Genomic DNA, 20684 nt, shown 5'->3' on the forward strand with positions numbered 1-20684 from the left:
GAAATCTGAAACTGAACTGATAATATGATAACTGAAATTAACTTGGAGTCAAAGATGATCTGGAGATATACTTACCTGCTGATACTGACTCAACTCCTTCAATATAGTAAGTAAAATAATTGTACGGCCTTATAAGGCTCGGTATATATAACTGCTCTGCCATAGTAGGCTCGCTTATAGGCGCTCGGCCATACTAGGCTATGTATCTCGACCATGCTGGGCTCGCTCATAGGCGCTCGGCCACAGTAGGCTCGGTATATAACTTTCCATCTGATCAGAAGTTGCCCAATAGGGGCCTGCCCATCGATTATAGCTCGATGGTAATGAAAATACTGTAATACTGTATATATAGGCTTGCTGCTCTCTTGACTGAAAGAAGACAATACTAAAATTGAATATAGAGTCTCGATAAGGAATAATATTGTAACTTATGAGACTAGAATAGTGTGAATAAATTCATGAATATGAACTTCTCTTTTTGTCTCATTACTAACACATGTAGCTACGAGATCATGCCAAAATGAAGGAAGGCTTAGCCTTAACATACCTTATCACAATCTTTTCAATCACCAAGTTGAACTCACCTCTTCGCACTTTAATCTACAAGAATGATAATAATACTATCGTTAAGTTACGAAAGGTACAACTATCGCACAACGAACGACAAACCTATTTTGTATTAAAACGGGCAGCATCTCCCCTATAATATGCCCTTCCTCCAACTTCAAGATAACACCAACAATACAAGGACAGAACAATAACAACATATATACATCATTTTCCAGCCCTATATACACCATCAAATACTACAAAACAGCCCAACACACCCCAATCTCTTCGTACACAAAACGACCACCGTAGTAGTGTCAAACGACCCGAAAATGTTATGACGAACGACCAGCCAACCACCCTACATTTATATGGTGTTTATAAACCCCCTTCCTCCTCCAAAACTCCACAAAATAGTAATAAAACACGCAGCCCAACAGCAACACAAAACAGTCCACAAAACAGTCCGCTACAAGTGAATAACTCGAACTCACGGCTTCCGATCACCATCCCGTGAGTTCTTACAAGTATAGAACGACTTACCATGAATTTACAGAAGAAAAAATGGATGAAAGAGAGCAGTAAACTCACCTTATTTGTTGGATAACTCAGCTCCTATCTTGGTTCTTCAAACTCTAAGTTTTACCTCCAATTGGAACTTGAAAGGGAGAGAAAATCAATTAGGGTTTGTGGGAAATTTTTGGGAGGATTCTTTGCAGAGCTTATGTCTGGTTATTATGCTCTATTTTAAGTCTAATATATGAAGAAAATAGGCCCTTAAAAGGCCTCTTTGGACGACCCGAAATGGCCCATTTTTGGGCTTTCATTTAAGCAAGTAGGTGACACACCTACTTGTCACCTAGCAGCTTGCGCAGTATCGCAAAAATGCACATATCTCTCTACTCCGATGTCGTATTGACAAATGGTTTAATGCGTTGGAAAATAGACTCATAGATATTTAATTTTATGGGTGGAACACACCATAACTCTAAGTATATTGGGAGAAAATTGCAGTTACATTTGACCCAAAGTTTCAGTAAAACTTATGAATGTAACTTGTGATGACTTTCATCGACTTTTGTTCCACAACTCGCTTGACTTAAAAACATAACACACGGATGTAATACGACTAATATAAATCATAACATAATCTCTTTATCATGTTAATCACCCTAGTCTCACCCCAAAGGTACATGTTATAACATTCCCAACTTGTCGACTTTCGATGAAACATTGTTTTATTTAATTGCTTTAGCTTCTGAACTGTCCAACCCTCTTTGTACTTGTTGTTCATGATCTTCAATATTTGTAACCTCAGAGGTAATATGATTAACTTACTTTATATACTTTTAAATATTATCTCATTTTTTTGTCCTACATTAGTTTGCTTACGACGCATTTTTACATACGAAAATATAGGGTGTAACACCGCATCTGCGATGGAAGTCTCGCTTCTGCGAGCTCGCACCTGCGGTCAAAATTCCGCAGGTGCGATTACTCAAGAACTCAAAATTTCATATTTTGCTTAAGTCGAATTCTTGTTCTGATTTCAATCAGTTTCACTCTCGGGGTACTCGGGACCCCACTCGAATATACCAACAAGTCCCGTAACATAATACGAAATGACTCGGGGTCTAAAATCACGTCAAACAATGCTGGAATTACAATTCACACCCCGATTCGAACTTTGAGTTTTAAACTTTCAATTTGCAAATCTCGTGCCAAAACATATTAAATGAATACTGACTGACTTCAAATTTGGAACACAAGTCATAAATGACATAACGGAGCTATTCAAATTTCCAGAATCGGATTCCGGCTCCGATATCAAAAAGGTCAACCCCGTGGTCAAACTTGGAATATTTAGCCTTTAAATTGCTAGTTTCGTTAAATGGTCATAACTTGAGCTAGGAACCTCCAAATTAAATTTCAGGCATACCCCCAAGTCCCAAATCACGATACGGAGCTTCCGAAACTGTCAAAACACTGATCCGGGTCTGTTTGCTAAAAACATTGACCAAAGTCAACTCACTTGAATTTTAAAGCTCTATTTCCCATTTTAATCAATTTTTCACATAAAAACTTTCTGAAAAATTATACGGATTGTGCACGCAAGTCGAGAAATGATAAATGGTGCTTTTTGAGGTCTTAGAATACAGAATTACTTATTAAATTTAAAGATGATATTTTGGGTCATCACATTAGGACACTTGCACAAACATACACGTAGTTAAGCACTCTTATCGGATAAGAGGTGTTCTTGATATTGTTGAGCATAGATGCTCACCCTTATTTAATTGTCTTCTATATGAGAATGGCTCTATTGGCACGTGAGTCGTCAGTGTTGTTATGAGGTGTTATGAGGGCACAGGATGCCAAGTGTTAGGGTTCAGGTATTGAGACCTGTGAGTTGTGAATTATCCGAGGTTCGGTACCTCGTGGAGTTCTTGACTAAAACCTGATGTAAAAGCGGTTGTAATTACTTAGTTAATACTTGTCCTTGCTGTATTCGTGATTTCGGATTTAGGTTGTGTTCCATTCACTTTGTCTGCGTCATTTTCATGATATTCCGCTGATACTTGTTGTTTCTTGCTTTAATGCCATTACTGTATTGTGAGACATATTGCATAATCTTTATGTAGACATCATACTTCTGTTATTCATGTGCTTATACCTGTTTGGTTTATTAGACGAGTGTGTGTCTTGACTGTTCCTCGTTACTACTCCACCGAGATTAGTCTTGATACTTACTGGGCACCGCTGTGGTGTGCTCATGCTACTCTTATGTAAATTTTTGTGCAGATCTAGGTACTTGTTCGTTAGCTAGCTATGTGGACTGTTGCTGTGGAGACTCAAGGTAAACCTGCTGCTGTGTTCGCAGGCTTCGGAGTCACCTTCCAGTTTTCGTTTTGCACTATTTATTCTTATTTCTGGACAGTTGTATTTAGAAGTTTTCTAGCAAACACTCTGTAGAGCTTATGACTTGTACTACCGGTTTTGGAAATTGTAAGAGATTCTATTTAAATAATGTTGTTGTTTTAATTATTGTTAAGCTTACCTAGTCCCTAAGACTAGGTGCCATCACGATACCCAACGGAGAAAAAATTGGGTCGTGACAGGTGTACTCATGCTACTCTCTGCACATGTTTTCCGTGTGCAGATCTAAGTGCACCTTATCAGCCGCACTATCAACGAGCCGGGACAGCCTTGGAGACTTCAAGGTATATCTGTCGCGTCCGCAGACCTCGGAGTCTCCTTCTACTCTTTCTCATGTCCATTATTATCTGTATTTTTCCTTGTTAGATTCTGATGTATAGAGACACTAGATTTTTCCTTCTGTAGTTTGTGATTCAAGATGTTCCGGGTTTTGGGATTTGTTGTTTATTTTTGAATAGTTGGTTAAATTTATTTTTTTATTTTATTATTCCGCAAAATGTTAGGCTTACCTAGTTGTAGAGACTAGGTGTCGTCACGACGTTACACGGAAGGAAAATTGGGTCGTGACAATATATTATATACTTAAAAATATACTATTTTAAATAAAGTATTTATATAATATTTTGATTCTCTGTATTGTCTAACAATGTTTTACCGGAGATAAGAATACTATTAATAAAGTAAGAAAATGAAAGAAACGAGAAGGTTATAACAGATTCAATTCACAACGCAAGAAGGTTTTGACGCATCTTCTTCAAGATGCATTTTCCTCAAGATGCATCTTCCTTGGGACACATTCTCCTCACTATGTATCTCTTTCAGTTAACATCACAACATTTCAAGAAGAAATGCACTTCTATAAATAGAAAGCAACTCTCTGTGTAGTAGGCATCGAGGATAAAGGAACAAAAGAGCCACTTTATTTTCTAAAGCTTTGGTCTCTTAATCTTTCTTTGTTCTTTTTTTTTTTACTTCTTGTAATTTTCAGATTTTCTGGTAGTGTTGGCAATATAGGCCATATTATAGAAGTCCTTTCTTTTTCAAATACTTTATAATGGAGTAGTGTCTTTTGTTGGGATAATTGATGAAGATTGATATATATATATATTTAAAATAGTTTTCTCAATCTTATTACATACTTGACCTCAGATTTTCAAGCTCCACTTTTATATTGTGTTGGGATATTATATTTTAATTAGTCACATCAATCTATTTATTTTTAAAGTTACTTGTATTAATCTTGTAATTCTCACGAAGCAAAATTGATACATATTGACTAGCGTGAATAAGTAGATAGAGGGTCATTTTCAGCAATCTAGCATTCCAAATCTTGATTTTTGCTTACTTCAATTCTAATTCTCATGAAGGAATTGTTATAAGCAATATTATTGATTTTTTTCGTAAAGATAATCTGAAGAGGTCTTTACTACTTCTTGGCACAATTCAAGCAAGATATATATTTCGATCTTATCATCACTAGTCGTAAGTGAGTAAATAATATAACCTCAAGGAGTATTATTAATTGTTTACTTTCTAGTGAGCAAAGCATAATTGTATTAACAATAAGCAATTATCCATTAGTGAAATATATGTAGAATTTGAGATTTCATTATAAAAATATTGTCAAGTAAATTCAATGATTCCCAACACTTTTTAAATATAAATTTTTCAAAAGTTATTTTTGTTTAAATAATTTACAAATTCAAAATCCTACTCTCTTTCCATCAATTTGGTTCTCTTAAATAGTAGCTAAAATATTACAAGTTTGTAGCATAGATTTTCCAATCTCTTTGGGACGATATCTTAAACTATACTAGAATTTGACAAAGCACGAGAAGAAATATCCTATACACATTGGCCTCGTCAAATTTTTTGTGCCGTTGCCGGGGATTGGCATACATCTACTTCAGATTTAATATTTTGTTACTAATATGAGATCTTATTATTGTTATTTTTCTGATAATATTATCAATACATATTAATAATACTTTAAAAAATATATATTTGTACCTCTTCCTATTATTGCTATCATTAGCTTTCCATCATTATATTTAGTTTAATTATTTCTAGTACTATCACCTGTTGTATCATTTTTTGTTTCTCATTGCCAGTACTTCGACATACTTCTCTTTCTATTTTCAATATAGTTTGTTGTATTATTATTATTATTATTATTATTATCATTATTATTATTATTATTATTATTATTATTATTATTATTATTATTATTATTATTATTATTATTATTATTTTGTAAACATTCTATTATTATTATTATTATTATCATTAGTACTTCTACACTGTTATTCTCACTGATAACTATTATTATTCACTAGTCCAACTTTTGTTTATAGTTAATAAGTCTTTATTATCTCAATTAGTTGTTAGTATTACTACTAACACTTCCTTGTTAGTTTCATTGTTTTTATATTTTATTTTTTTAGTAGCCTAATTACTAGTATTAGTATCTATAATATTATGGTATTAGTTTTTCTTCACTAACTATCTATCTTTGAAATTTTCCTTAGTTTAGTTATCAATTACTAACACTACATTAGGAATTAATGTAATATTTTTTTACTTTCAAAATTTTAAGTAGTTTATGACCCGCTCTCCTACAAAAGAGTTGGCTAATTACGATCCTAAAATTGAAAGATCTCTTCGATTGCGCAGGAAAGGACACGGGTTAAAACCCTCTTCTAGAAATGTGATTGATGCAGCTGCAGGAGGTTCTGTGATGGGAAAAACCACAGAAGAAGCATTGCAGTTATTGAATGAAATTTTTGAAAATGCCATTCAATGGCCATCTGAGCATGTAATCATCAAAAGGGCCGCTACGGTAAATCAAGTTGATGCTTTAAACACACTAACACAATAGATTGTTGCTTTGGCACAAAAATTTGAATCTTTTCAGGTGAATACAAAATAACCAAGCCAGTCTGAGGCTTGTGATATGTGTAGAGGAAACCATCTGAATCATGAATGCTAAGCAATCAATCAAAATGACAAATAGGTCAATGCAATCGGTTACAAGCAGTACCCCTTTGGAAGTCAAATGACACATAAACATCCAGGATTTCAATGGAGCAATCCAAATGGTGCTAAAAACTCTCAGATCTTCCAAAAGCCACAAGTACAAGGTCCACCTGTTACCAAAATCAAAATCATGGGCAACCAAATTTCAGACCTTATCAACAAGCAGCTCCATATCAGCAAAAGCCTCAACAACCACATCCAAGTCTTGATGACCTTTTGTACAAATACATTAAGGTCACTAGTGAAAAAATAGAAAGCCAAAATTCAACCCTTAAAAATTTGAAAATCCACTTGAGCCAATTGGCAACTCTTGTGTCAGAAAAAATTCAAGGCCCCTTACCGAGCAATACGAAGAAAACCCCAAAGGAACACCTTAAGGCCATTTCCTTAAGATCAGGTAAGGAGCATGATGAACCCAATACTGTCAGACAAGAAAAGAACCTGTCAAAACAACAGGTAGACAAGGGTAAGAATTTTGAAACACCCTCTGAATAATTAGAAGATAAAGAAGTTAAGAAAAATGATGAGTAGAATATTGAAAAAATGACACATCTCCCTGTGACAATTCCTTTTCCACAAAAAAATGAAAAGAGAAAATCTTGATAGTCAATTTGCAAACATTTTAGAGATTTTAAAGCAGATTCACATTAATATGCCTTTTACTGATGCTTTGTTGCAAATGCCTTCTTACGCCAAATTCCTAAAAGAAATTTTGTCAAGAAAAAGGAAATTAGAAGAAGTTTCTATGGTAATGGTAACAGAAAAATATAGTGCTATACTTCAAAATAAGCTACCGCAAAAACTGGGTGACCCAGGCAATTTTACAATTCCATGCACTTTAGGAGGAATGTATTTTGAAAAAGCACTCTGCGATTCTGGAGCTTCAATAAACTTGATGCTATTTTCTATTTTTAGAAAATTAAATCTTGGCGACTTGAAAGATCTTGGTGTCTCTCTTTAATTTGCAGATCAGAGCACTAAGAAACCTAAGAGAATAATTGAAAATGCACTTGTGAGAGTAGATAAATTTATTTTCCTTGTAGATTTTATAGTGCTTGAAATGAAGGAGTTCCATGAAGAACCAATTATTTTGGGTAGACCATTTCTTGCTACAGGTAGAGCAATTATAGATGTCCATTAAAGACAACTAATTCTAAAAGTTGATGAAGAAAGGGTCATTTTAGACATGCAAAAGATACTAAGATTTTTCGGAGATGAATCATCATCTTCATGCTTTTCAATTGACATGATTAGTTATCTTACAGATAAATTTAGAGACGATCAATTAACTCCAGACTCAATGAAAAGATGCTTTGACAAATCAGGTACCATACAAGATGATGATCCCACCATCATAAGAGAAGATGAAATATTAGAAAAGGATTATGAGGATTAAGAGATGCAACCAGAAGAAGTTCTGCCAAAAACCGATTTCAAAATTCTCTCATCTCATTTAAACTATGCATATCTTGAGAAAGAACAATGTCCAATGATTATTTCATCTTTTTTGACTCCAGAACAAGAAGAGAGATTAATTGAAGTCTTGAAAACACACAAAGGAGCCTTAGGGTGGAAAATAGCAGATATCAAAAGGATTAATCCAGTTGTTTGTACTCACAGAATCCTCATGGAGGATAACTACAAGCCAATAGTCCAACCCCAAAGGAGATTGAATCCAGCAATGCAGGAAGTGGTAAAAAAGGAGATTGTAAAACTTCTGGCGGCAAGTATCATTTATCCTATTTAGACAGTCCGTGGGTAAGTCCTGTTCAGGTAATGCCAAAGAAAGGAGGTATGACAGTTATTAAAAATGAAAATAATAAACTCATACCTACCAGGGCTGTCATAGGATGGAGAGTATGTATTAATTACAAACATCTCATTGATGCTACTAGAAAAGATCATTTTTCTTTGTCATTTATAAATCAAATGTTGGAAAGAATTATAAGATATAGGTTTTATTGTTTTCTTGATGGCTATTCAGGGTATAACCACATACCAATTGCACCAGAAGATCAAGATAAGACAACCTTCATATGTCCACATGGAACATATGCTTATAGGAGAATGCCATTTGGTTTATGCAATGCCCCTAATATATTTCAGCGTTGCATGTTAGCAATTTTCTCTGACATGACCAATAAATTTTCTCGAGATTTTTATGGATGATTTTACACTCTTTGGAAAAACATTTGAGGATTGTCTTTATCACTTGACTTTAGTTCTTAAGAGATGTGAAGAGACAAACTTGATTCTTAATTGGGAAAAAATATCATTTTATGGTTGATGAGGGAATTGTTTTAGGACATAAAATTACTGCTCAAGGGATAAAAGTTGATAAGGCTAAAATTGATCTTATAGCAGGATTATCCCCTCTCACAACTATTAAAGGCTTTAGAAGTTTTCTAGGTCATGCAGGTTTTTACATACGGTTCATAAAAGACTTTTCAAAGATTTCAAAACCACTGACTAACCTCTTGATGAAAGATACTAAGTTTAATTTTTCAAGTGATTGCCTAGATGAATTTGAGACCCTTAAGAAAAAGTTATCAACTGCCCATGTAGTTGTGTCTCCTGATTGGAATCAACCTTTTGAGGTTATGTGTGATGCTAGTGATATAGTAGTAGGAGCTGTTTTAGGCCAGAGAAAAGATAAGATTTTTCGTCCCATATACTATGCTAGTACAACAATGAATGAGGCTCAACTTAATTATGCCACAACAGAGAAAGAGTTATTAGGAGTAGTATTTGCATTTGATAAATTTCGTCCATATTTGATAGGAACTAAGGTCACAGTTTTCACTGATCATGTAGCTTTGAAATACCTCTTAGCAAAGAAGGATGCTAGACCTAGGTTGTAAAGATGGATTTTACTTCTGCAAGAATTTTATCTTAAGATAAAAAATAAAAAGGGGACGGAGAATCAGGTAGCTGGCCATTTGTCTATATTAAAAGATCCTCTCCTTGAGTTTAGTGAGATAAAGGAAGAATTTCCTGATGAACATATTTTTTCAATTGACTCAGTGGTGACTCAACCACCCTAGTTTGCAGATATTGCAAACTACTTGGTTAGAAAGTGGACATCCCAAGATCTCTCGTACCAACAAAGGAAAAAACTTATATCTGATGTAAAGTATTATCTGTGGAACGAACCTTACTTGTTATAATTTTGTGCAGATAATATAATTAGAAGATGTGTGCCCGAAGAAGAGATGACCAAAATTTTATATCACTGCCATGGAGCAATTGGAGGTCATTATGCAACAAATCGAATAACTTTTAAGGTTTTGGAAGCTGGATTCTTCTGGCCGACACTCTTTAAAGATGCCCGAACATACGTTGCACAATGTAATAGGTGTCAGAGAACAGGTAACATCACTAAAAGAGATGAAATGGCATTTCAATCGATATAGGTATGTGAAATATTTAATATTTGGGGAATAGATTTCATGGGACCTTTTCCTTCATCTCACTCTTTTAAATATATTCTTGTGGCTGTGGATTATGTGTCAAGATGGGTTGAAGCGATCCCCACAAGAAAGAATGATGCTCGTACAGTGTTCAATTTTCTTAGAAAAAATATTTTTACTAGATTTGGCACATCGTGAGTCATCATTAGTGACCAAGGAACTCATTTCATGAATAGGCAATTCTCTACTTTGCGATCAAAATATAGTGTGACTCACAAAACAGGAACATCATATCATGCTCAATCTCCAGGACAAGTTGAAGTTTCGAACTGCGAGTTAAAACGAATTCTTGAGAAGACGGTTGGAATTTCTAGGAAAGACTGGTCTTTAAAATTAGATAATGCATTATGGGCTTACCGAATAGTGTTCAAACACCGATTGGAACATCCCCATATAGACTTATATTTGGAACAACTTGTTATTTGCCAGTTGAATTAGAACACAAAGCTTTTTGGGCATTGAAAGCACTAAACTTTGATTTGACCTCTGTTGGTAAAAATAGGTTTTTTCAGGCTAATAAATTAGAAGAGCTGAGGTTGGAAGCCTATGAAAATGCCAGAATTTTCAAAAAAATATGGCACGAAAATTTGATCCAAAAAAAGAATTTCAAAATTGGAGATAAGGTACTTCTTTACAATAGCCGACTTAGGCTATTCCCTGAAAAATTAAAATCCAGATGGACAGGTCCTTACAATGTTACAAATATTACTTCATATGGTGCTATTGAGATTCAGCAGATCAATGTTGGAGCAAAGTTTAATGTTAATGGTCACAGACTAAAATTATATTTTGGAGGGCAATTTGAGAAACAACCATCAGTTACTCTAATTGAATGAAGAATCGTGTAGAAAATAAGTCGAGCTGGCGACATTAAACTCAGAACTACATTTTCCTACCCGTAGCCATTGAGGTTTAAGCAATGGAGCCTTATAAGTCCCGTATAAATTTGCATAATAAAATTGCCTAACCAATTGACCTGGTTAATATCCAGGTTATTGTACAATCAGAACATTTTATGAAGGCCTCTACAAAGATAGAGTCACCTATACAAGAGTAATTCTATGGTGATCGGTATGCCTGTAACGACCCGGCCGGTCGTTTTACAAATTTGAGCCTTGATCCCCTAATATCTGCTTTCCCCATATTTTTTTCTGCTTTTGGAATTTTGTCGGAGTGTTTGGTTATGAAATTCGGGGAGTTTTGGGACACTTAGACCCTAGTTGTGAGTTTAAGCCTTAGAGTTTGGACCGAAATCAAACCTGTGTGAAGACGAATCCGGAATAGAATTCCGTCAACTCTGTTAGCTCCGTTGAGTGATTTTGGGTGTAGGAGCACGTCCGGAATGTGTTTTGGAGGTCTGTAGTAGATTTAGGCTTGAATTGGCGAAAGTTAGTTTCGGCGATTTCGGCGGATAGTGGAAATTTTGATATCGAGCTCGGAATTCCATTCTGAAAGTAGCAGTAGGTTCGTAGTGTCATTTGTGACCTGTGTGTAAAATTTGAGGTCATTCGGACTAGAATTGATGTGGTTCGGCATCATTTGTAGAATTTGAAAATTTTTAAATTCTTAGGCTTGAATCCGTGCTTAATTCATTATTTTGGTATTGTTCGACGTTGTTTAAAGGCTCTACTAAAATATTACTATAGAAAAATAATTTAAATAATAAAATTATGATCTTAGCAAAGAATTAAAAAATTACCCCAAAAAGTCAATCTGGGCCCGCAGCTCGGAACCCGACCAAAATTATTAAAGCCAAACACCCATTTGATATCGAGTCCAACCATACAAGAATTATCCAAATCAGACATCATTAAGCCTTTCAAAACCCAAAACTTTAGCCTAAGGAGTTTATACCATTTTTCCCAAATTTCAAACTCCAAAACACTAATTAGAAGATATAATTATCACTAGATTCATGGTAATTAATCAAAAACGAGCCAAGAATCCTTAACCCAACAATTCCTTTGAACAACCCTCAAAATTTCACCTCAAACCGAGCTCCAAAAATCCCAAAATAAAATATGAAGACTAACCCTCGAAATCCCTCTTTTCTACCCAGGAAAACCGTATCTGCGATTTGTCTCGTCTGCAACGTCACACCTGCGGAAAACCCATCATTGGTGCAGTCTCAGCTTAAGCCTAGGGGTTCCGCTTTTGCATATAAAAGTTCACATATGCGAGCCCGCTTCTACAGAGAAATGGCCGCATCTGCGGTCAAGCCCAAGGCTGCTTCCCCAAGTTCCGCTTCTGCAAAGACAGCCTCCGCATACGTGAGTCCGCTTCTGCGGACAAATGAATGCACATGCGATCGCAGCTGGGCTAGACAAAATCCGCTTCTACCACCAGTGGCACGCATTTGTGAGCTCGCACCCGCGGCCAATCCCTCAACAGGTGCGAAGACACCAGAACCAGCCTAGCACTTTAGCAATTTAATAAGTCAAAAAATGATTTGATACCCATCTTATTCAAACTTGGGGCACCTGATACCCTATCCAAATGTACCAACAAGTTTCGAAACACGTAACAGACCTACTTGAGGTCACAACTCACATGAAATAACATAAATTATACATATCGCAACCCAAATTCAAGCCAAAGGCACTATGAACTTCTGAATTCTGAAACCGACGCTGATTCATACCAAAACAACTCCTATTAGCACTAAATTCTGCACAAGTCATAAATGATATTACGGACCTATTCCTACTTTCAGAATTGAGACCTGATCCCGATATCAATAAAGTCCACTCCCAGTTAAACTTTCCAAATTCCTTCAATTCTAACTTTTGCCAAATCATGTTGAAATGACCTACAGAACTCCAAATCAACGTCCGAACATACTTCTAAGATTAAAATTACCATACGAAACTATTGGAACTATCAAAATTCTATTCTGTAGTCGTCTTTACATAAGTCAAACAACTGTAAACTCCTATGACTTAAACTTTCATTTTAGAAACTATGTGTCCCATTTCACTCCGAAGCTCACCCGAAACCAAAAGGAAATGCCCCAGCAAGTCACGTAACAATAATATAACACAGATGAGGCAATAAATAGAGGATCAAGGCTCATACACTCAAGACAACCGGCCGAGTCATTACAGGGGTCAAGGACATGTTAAAGCTTCTTATTCTAATGGGATCGGGCCGTCCTCCTCGACCGTATCTTGTATCACACTCTTATGGGATCAGGTCATTCGCCTCAACAAGATATTGTATAACACTCCTATGGCATTGGGACGTTCGCCTCATCAGGATATTTTACCACACTCTTATTGGATCGGGTCATTCATTCGCCTCAGTAGGATATTATTGTACCACACTCTTATTGGATCGGACTGTTGGCCTCTGCAGGATATTATTGACATACACTCTTATGGGATCAGGCCGTTCGCCTCAGAAATATCATATATCACACTCTTATGGGATCAGGCTTTTGCCTCAACAACCTCATGAAATACTCTTATGGGATCGATCCATTCGCCTCGGCAGAATCATGCGTAACAGTGACAAGAAGCCATTGTATTCGTGAGTTTTCATGTCTTGAATTATGATAACCTATCTGGTGAGGACCATATTATATACACTCTATTTGGGGAGGTATTCTATATTTGAGGACTTGGGTTTACTGTTCAGATGAGGATCATATCATGTACCCATACTTGTTTTCATTGTTTAATTATCATGATTTATAATTGTTTACTTTCTACTAAACTTGATTTATTAGATCACTAGTAAGTGTCGATGTTGACCCCTCGTCACTACTTCTCTGGGGTTAGGCTAGATACTTACTAGGTACGCATTTATTTACATACTCATGCTACGCTTTTGCACTTATTGTGAAGGTTTATATTTATATATATTTCTAGTGGTCTCTTGGGAGCAAAGGCACATCTATTGCGAGGACTTTACAATGAGTTGTATCCCATGTTACGCATCACAGCATACGGAGTCTCCATCATAATTATTTATGTTATCTTGTCTATCGTGTATTCTAGACAGATGTTGTATTATTATTGTACCTTCTAATATGCGCTCATGCACTTGTGACACCGAGTTTTGGGGGTTCCTAGTGGATGTTCACTATTGTAGTTCATGTTATTATTATTATTTCACTTTATGATTTATTTATATTTGGAAATTTGTAAAGAATAGCATAGGTTTCTGCGAGTTCCAGATTTTACTCTATTATTAATGGGATTCATGATTTAAAAAATAATAAAATAAATAATTAAGTTGGTAGTTCACCGTTGGCTTGCCTAACGATGACGTTGGGCGCCATCACGGCCTATAGTGTATTTTAGGTCGTGACATCTTGTTATCAGAGAGTTAGGTTCACTTAGGTCCCACGAGTCAGGAACAAGTCTAGTAGAGTCTTGCGGACTGGTATGGAGACATCTGTACTTATTTTTGAGAGGCTATAGGGCTGTTAGGAGCACTTCCCTTCTTGATTCCTTGTCGTGCGATTTGATTCCATTGAATATTATGCCTTTATTTCCTTCCTACTCATTATTATGCTTTGTGGAATGCTTGTTATCAATTGGGAACCGACGATTTGTGAAGATGCTACAGATGTGGTGCAGGATGTTATACCCTTCAAATGCGGGCAGACCATTATCGTCGCCTTGTAAATGAGTATTCTGTCATTTTAGCCCAGTGTCGGTATTGCTTACGGTCAAGATTTGATATCTCCAAATTAGGTGGAATTCTTGATAATATTATGGTGTCATCATCCTTGATTAAATGCATTGCGGCTCATCGGCATCTTGGTCTTCATTTATTAGCCTTTTAGCACAGTGTTGTGAGATGGAACCTAAGAGGAAGCTATCAAAGATGGTTGTGTGTTGCGGCTTTAGGAATTAATAGGCATTTCCAGTGTTATTGGTTTGATGGAGGTGATCTCTGAGGTGGTTTCTATGCTTAAGAATTTTGAGCATGACGAGAAGAGCCTGATTGGAATGTAGGAAAAAGTAAAGTATTCGATCATTGTCTTGGATGCGATACGACTTTGAGTTCCAAGCACGTTGTTGGACCTTCGGGTGATGTTAATGAATGAAGGGATTCTTACGGCTGGCAATCAGTGTAGACCTAGGGATGTTAGTTTATTTCATGATGGATGTGTCATGATTAGTCTAACGAGAACTTATGAGAAATTTGGATAAGCAAGTGTGTAGGGTTATGGCTACTGGGAGAAAGATGTCGTTGTGGGGTCTAGATCTTCGTGGTTGTAGCGTAAAGCTAAGTGGGGGAGCTGACCATCTATAAGTGAGTCACGTGGTCGTATGCCTGTGTAATTTCGAGAAATCTCTGTGTTGATGGATTATTTATGACCAAAAGGACAAGGAATTTTGGATAAGGAATTTGACGTATATGTGTTACAATTTTCCTTATTGGTTCATGTGCAGGTGTTGGGGATGACTCAGAACTTATGCTTCTTATGGATGTGATGGGACAGGAAAAGAATTCATCCGGTTGCTTCTTTTAAAGTGTTCATGTGCTATCACAGCATTGAAGTTTGGTTATATGTTCAGGACCAGGTCAGAGTGGGTGACTCTTAACAATGGTTCTAGTGGGTTTGAGAACTGAAGTGCGGTTTGTAAAGATTTTGGGTCCTTTATGTGGCTGATGACTGGGTTTTGCAGAAGAGTGTGAAGAATACATGGGTAATTTTTACGTTATCATCGGGTCTACAGTGCAGTGTTAGAGATATGGGAGAAATAACTTAAGATTCGCAGAAGATCTAATTAGCGCAGGTGTATTAGTTGATGATGTTATTGAGTACGTGAAGAGGGTATAAAATGGATTATGGATGTTGAGACGACGTGGTCTCGTGATTTGGGTAACTCAGGATGAGTTGTTATGCGTTTAAATAAAGCTATTATTATTATTTCGAAGGCAAGTCAATAGTAAATTGGAAGGAATTGGGTCAGTTAGTGATAGTTTGAATCAGTATGGTTGTGGAAATGATCAGTTCCTTCGGTATGTTAAGCTATACAAGTGACTCGTGGTTGTACATGCGATTTTGACAGCCACCGTAATTTGATTGATTTTGACGTATTTGATTATGATGGTCTATGGTGTGTAAATGGATCCTGGAAGAGTTATGGTGGTTTAGAATACAACTTGAGGTTTGATTTTCTGTGGTTATGGGAATTTGGTTGCTTGTTGCAATTGTTCTTATGAAATAAGTGGCGTGAAAGGGGTTCTAGCTGATGAAGTGTGTATTCTACTGGTGGTTTAGGGGTTATGATTAAATTCATGGACTCTCGCATAGCGGCAGGATAGGTGCGGTGAGAGGTAGAGTAATTGGAAGTTGAGGATCAAGGTTGTGGTTCGGTTTCTGTAAGAATGCCACGAGCTCGGAGGAGTACGAGAAGATTCCAGATATTCGAAATATGTTGGCACTATTTTCGGGCAGCCTGAGGATAGTCTGTTTTGTGGAAGAAGTGATGGGTATTGAAATGCGGATGCTTGACTAGCACTATGGAAATAGCATGGTCGATGGCTATTAATGTTCAGATTTTACTACCTGGTGCGGAAGGTTGTCGGGGTATATCCCACGATAAGATCGTATAAGTGTGACGTGTTAGTCATTCGATTGTTAGAGACTTAAATCAGGCATGGAGATTTTGGTACTATCGCCAATGCGCGAGGTTGTGACTGAGAGGCACTCTATTCCTTTGGTTGTGGACTGTAAGAGTTTGTCCCAGATTTGATGGCTACTCTTATGTGTCATGAATAGGGTCACTGTGGACCCTTGAAAGGTTATTGACCCCTTTTGGGATGATCAGAATCAGCATGAAGTCTTCTAGTAGACCTAATGTGAATGTATGCTCTACATCATGTCGAATGTGTTCATTCAGCATGGCATTGCTATGGAGGAGTCTTCAGGTGTTGGATGTTATTCCTGTCATCAGCTATCCTATGTAATACTCTATTATGCCATGTGGGTTGTGAGGCGGCTTGATTATTCTCACATGTGTTATGGTCCCGTGTAGCTTGTCGTTATTGCACCTTAGTCGAGCTCGAGTTTTGTAGTGCATGGCGCTATCCATCTCCCTAGAGTTGTATTTTTGCACTTGGCGTGCTTATGGTCAATATTCGGTCATTTCGTAGGTTTGAGCACTTTGGCTCGGTAGGTACTTCCTTGTTGATTGTTATGTGCGGATAAGGTAAAAGGCCTCCATGGGTATGATGTTTGGATCGGGTTGCACGCCGCAACGGTATCATGTGTGGATCGGGTTGCACACCACAATAATGAGATATTGAGTACGGTTCCCTATACTTATTTTTTGTGTGTCTTGTTTCTCATCTCTGAGCAAGGTTCATAGCATCTGATAGCTATTTTATTTGTTACGCAGGCTGGGCAGTTATTTTCCAGAGTTCATTCTTCCTTATGTGGCTTACTTCCTGAGTAGCTTGTACTGGGTGAGACGAGGTTATTGACCTGAAATTGGTGCGATCGGATTTATGTAAGGTATATTAAAGAGAAAATGTCACTATTCAGTTCAGAATGGGGAAATGGTTCTTGTCAGGCGGAGAGACTGTACGATTTATTGATTATGCAGCTGGTTATGATCTTCTACGTGTCGTGTTCATCGTTGTGGTATTGCGAGAGTTGGAACAGGGCTGATATGTGTTCTTAAGTATACTACGGGCATCTGGTTCGTAAATTTACAGCTATTGTAGTCGGAGGATGTTATTATGAACATACGTATTGTGCGGTGCATTATGTGATCTCAGTATGGGTGCATAATCATATTTGGTCCGGTGGGTGGAGAATGTTACAGTGTTCGTATGTTGGAATCAGGTATGGTAGAGAATTCTGGATGTTGGAATTTAGTTCTAAGGCTTGTGGGCTGAGGTAGCAGAAGGATCTTCAGTTTGGCTTAACTAATATGCTCATATGGGTTGTAGCGGCACGGGTAAGTGCGTGAGGTGTTAAAAAGTGATTTTGGGAACCTCTGAAATGGTTCTTGGCATGTTCGAGGACGAACGCATATTTAAGTGGGGGAGAATATAATGACCTGACCGGTTGTTACGAGCTCTAGCATGTTGTTCGCTGGGTTAAGGCCTTGAGTAGCTTCACTTCGTGTTTTATGACTTGTACGTGTAGTCGGAATCGGATTTTAGGAAGTTCGAAGTTGATTCGTAAGGAAAATCCTCAATTCGAAGCTTGTGTTGGAAGAGTTGACCAAGGTTTGACTTTTGGGTAAACGACCTCGGAATCAGGATTTTAAGGTTCCAATAGGTTTGCATGATGATGTCACGACCAGAAATCTCAACTGTCGTGATGGCGCCTATCTCAATACTAGGCAAGCCCATAACCTAAATAAATCACAATTTCTCTTAAGTTTGAAAACATAATATTTGAATTCCATAGAAAAATTTCACAAATTACTGACATAAAATACATTCCCAAAACCCGGTTTCACTGAGTACATGACCATCTAAATGATAACATAATCTGACTGATAGAACACTGTCTCGAAATGTAGAACAACACAAATAACTGAAAGGAAAGACAGTCAAGGTCTGCGGACACCAAGCAGCTACCTCGATAGTCTCCGACAGATAAAGCTCCGAAAAACTAGCAACCGTCGTATTTGGAAGTACCGGATCTGCACACGAGGTGCAGGGTGTAGTATGATACAACCAACTCAACAAGTAACAATATTAAATAAAAAGATGAAAGTAGTGACGAGCTTCACAGCTAAGTCCAATCACAGTAATTTCCAACATAAGAAAGTAGGCATGCTTGCAAGTTCAACAATTAAGGCCCAAGCAATAATTTCATATCAAGTTCGACTGAACAGAAGATAATATCTCTTACAAAGTTTTCCAAAACAGGTATATACGACAATTGTAGTACAACAATAATAAATCAATGCATCCTCTCAAAGTAATAGTCACTCAGTCCTTCCACTCGCTCAACACTCGGCACTCGCACTCAGTAGGTAACTTGTCTCACTGGGATGTGTACAGACTTCGGAGGGGCTCCTTCAGCCCAAATGCTATAATCTGCACAGACAACTCACATGATATAATATCAATATCTAGATCCGCACGGACCACTCACATACTGCACGGACAACTCACGTGTTGTAGTATAATATCTGGATCTTCACGGACAATTCACGTGTTGCACGGACAACTCACGTGCTATAGTATAATATCTGGATCCACGACAACTCACATGCTATAGTATTAATATATCATAATCAGGCACTCGGCCTCACTCAGTCATAAATCTCTCCGGTATCTCGGGCTCTCAGTAATCATGAAAATCAACCCCAACAGAAATGATATAATGTATCAACAAGGAGCAATGGAGACTGGGATAAGATAAATAAGTAAATTGTGACTGTGTACAAAACAGCAATTTAGCAGATAATTCAATATGTACACGACCTCTGTGGGTCCCTATAGTGCTAACACATAATCTAAACATGATTTGTGGTTCAATTTATCTACTACATGACGAATGTACAGATAACAACAAATTATTCAACTAGACAGTTCCATGAAATTGGGCCAAGTCACAATTCCTATGGTGCACGCCCATACGCCCATCATCTAGCATGTGCATCACCTCAAAACTGATCACATAACACAAAATCCGGGGTTTCATACCATCAGAACCAAATTTAGAATTGTTACTTATCTCAAATCGTGTAATTTTCAATTCTGTTATGCCTTTGCCTCGCGAATCGGCCTCCGAATGCCTCGAATCTAGTCACAATTTATTCGATTCAGTCAATACAAATTATGGAAATTAATTTCATTTGAAAATTCTACATTTTCCAACAAAAACCAAAATTACACTCAAAAATCGACAGTAGAGCCCATATCTTGGAACTCGATAAAAGTTACAAAATATGAACACCCATTCAACAATGAGTCCAACCATAAAAATTTTATCAAATTCCGACATCAACTCGACCCTCAAATCTGTAAATTAATCCAAGAGGGTTTTCATAATATTTCAACTTAAATCACCAATTAAATGTCAAAAACAACCATAGATTCGAGTAATTTAACCAAAGTTGAGTTAAGAACACTTACCTCATTGTTTTCCTTGAAACTCTCTCGAAAATTGCCTCCTCCCGAGCTCCAAATCGTAAAACATTTGTCCTATTTTCAAAACATAAACTCTCTGCCTAGACATTTCTTCTATGCGATCGCAGACAAAGTTCCGCGACCGCGAAGAAAAATTTCCACTGCCCCAGAATTTACCCTACGCGATCATGGATCCCCTCACGTGATCATGAAGCACAACTCCCTCAGGCCTACGCGATCGCGCACTTGCCCACGTGATCGTGAAGAACTAAGCGCGTGGCCCCCGACTGCCTTATTTCCTCTACGCGAATGTGGCCTTACCCACGCGTTCGCGAAGCACATCTTGCCCAACCTACGCGATCACGTTCAAACAGTCACGAGCGCACAGAACAAAATCATCACTACCCCAAACAAGCCTATGCGATTGCAAACAAATTCATCTTATCGCATACAAGGAAACCAGGTACAGACATCACAAAAACTTCAGCACATCACCAAGTCTAAAAATTGATCCATTAACTATTTGAAACTCACCCGAGGCCCTCGGGACCTCAACCAAATATACCAAAAAGTCCTAAAACATCATACGAACTTAATCGAGGTCTCTAATAACATCAAACAACATTAAAACAC

General features: G+C 37.2%; 2 protein-coding genes across 2 annotated transcripts; both read left to right on the top strand.

The window, feature by feature from the left end:
* Positions 1–7921: 7921 nt before the first annotated feature.
* On the top strand, positions 7922–8691 carry LOC142178372 (uncharacterized). Its single transcript, XM_075247712.1, has 2 exons — positions 7922–8249; positions 8507–8691. The coding sequence occupies exons 1-2, from the start codon at positions 7922–7924 to the stop codon at positions 8689–8691; spliced, it is 513 nt and encodes a 170-aa protein (XP_075103813.1).
* Positions 8692–10339: 1648 nt separating this feature from the next.
* On the top strand, positions 10340–10828 carry LOC107792291 (uncharacterized). Its single transcript, XM_016614488.1, has one exon. It carries the CDS (start codon positions 10340–10342, stop codon positions 10826–10828), a length of 489 nt encoding a protein of 162 aa, XP_016469974.1.
* The last annotated feature ends 9856 nt before the right edge of the window (positions 10829–20684 follow it).

The sequence above is a fragment of the Nicotiana tabacum genome, chromosome 24 (genome assembly GCF_000715075.1).
Source record: "Nicotiana tabacum cultivar K326 chromosome 24, ASM71507v2, whole genome shotgun sequence".
NCBI classification, from domain to species: domain Eukaryota; kingdom Viridiplantae; phylum Streptophyta; class Magnoliopsida; order Solanales; family Solanaceae; genus Nicotiana; species Nicotiana tabacum.

What these genes read in the sequence shown, in the direction of transcription:
- LOC142178372 (XM_075247712.1), top strand. Translation starts at nt 7,922, where the DNA reads ATGCAACCAGAAGAAGTTCTGCCAAAAACCGATTTCAAAATTCTCTCA. An exon ending in TGTAAAACTTCTGGCGGCAA is followed by an intron (nt 8,250 to 8,506) that starts GTATCATTTATC and finishes ATGGCTATTCAG; the next exon opens with GGTATAACCACATACCAATT.
- LOC107792291 (XM_016614488.1), top strand. Translation starts at nt 10,340, where the DNA reads ATGGGCTTACCGAATAGTGTTCAAACACCGATTGGAACATCCCCATAT.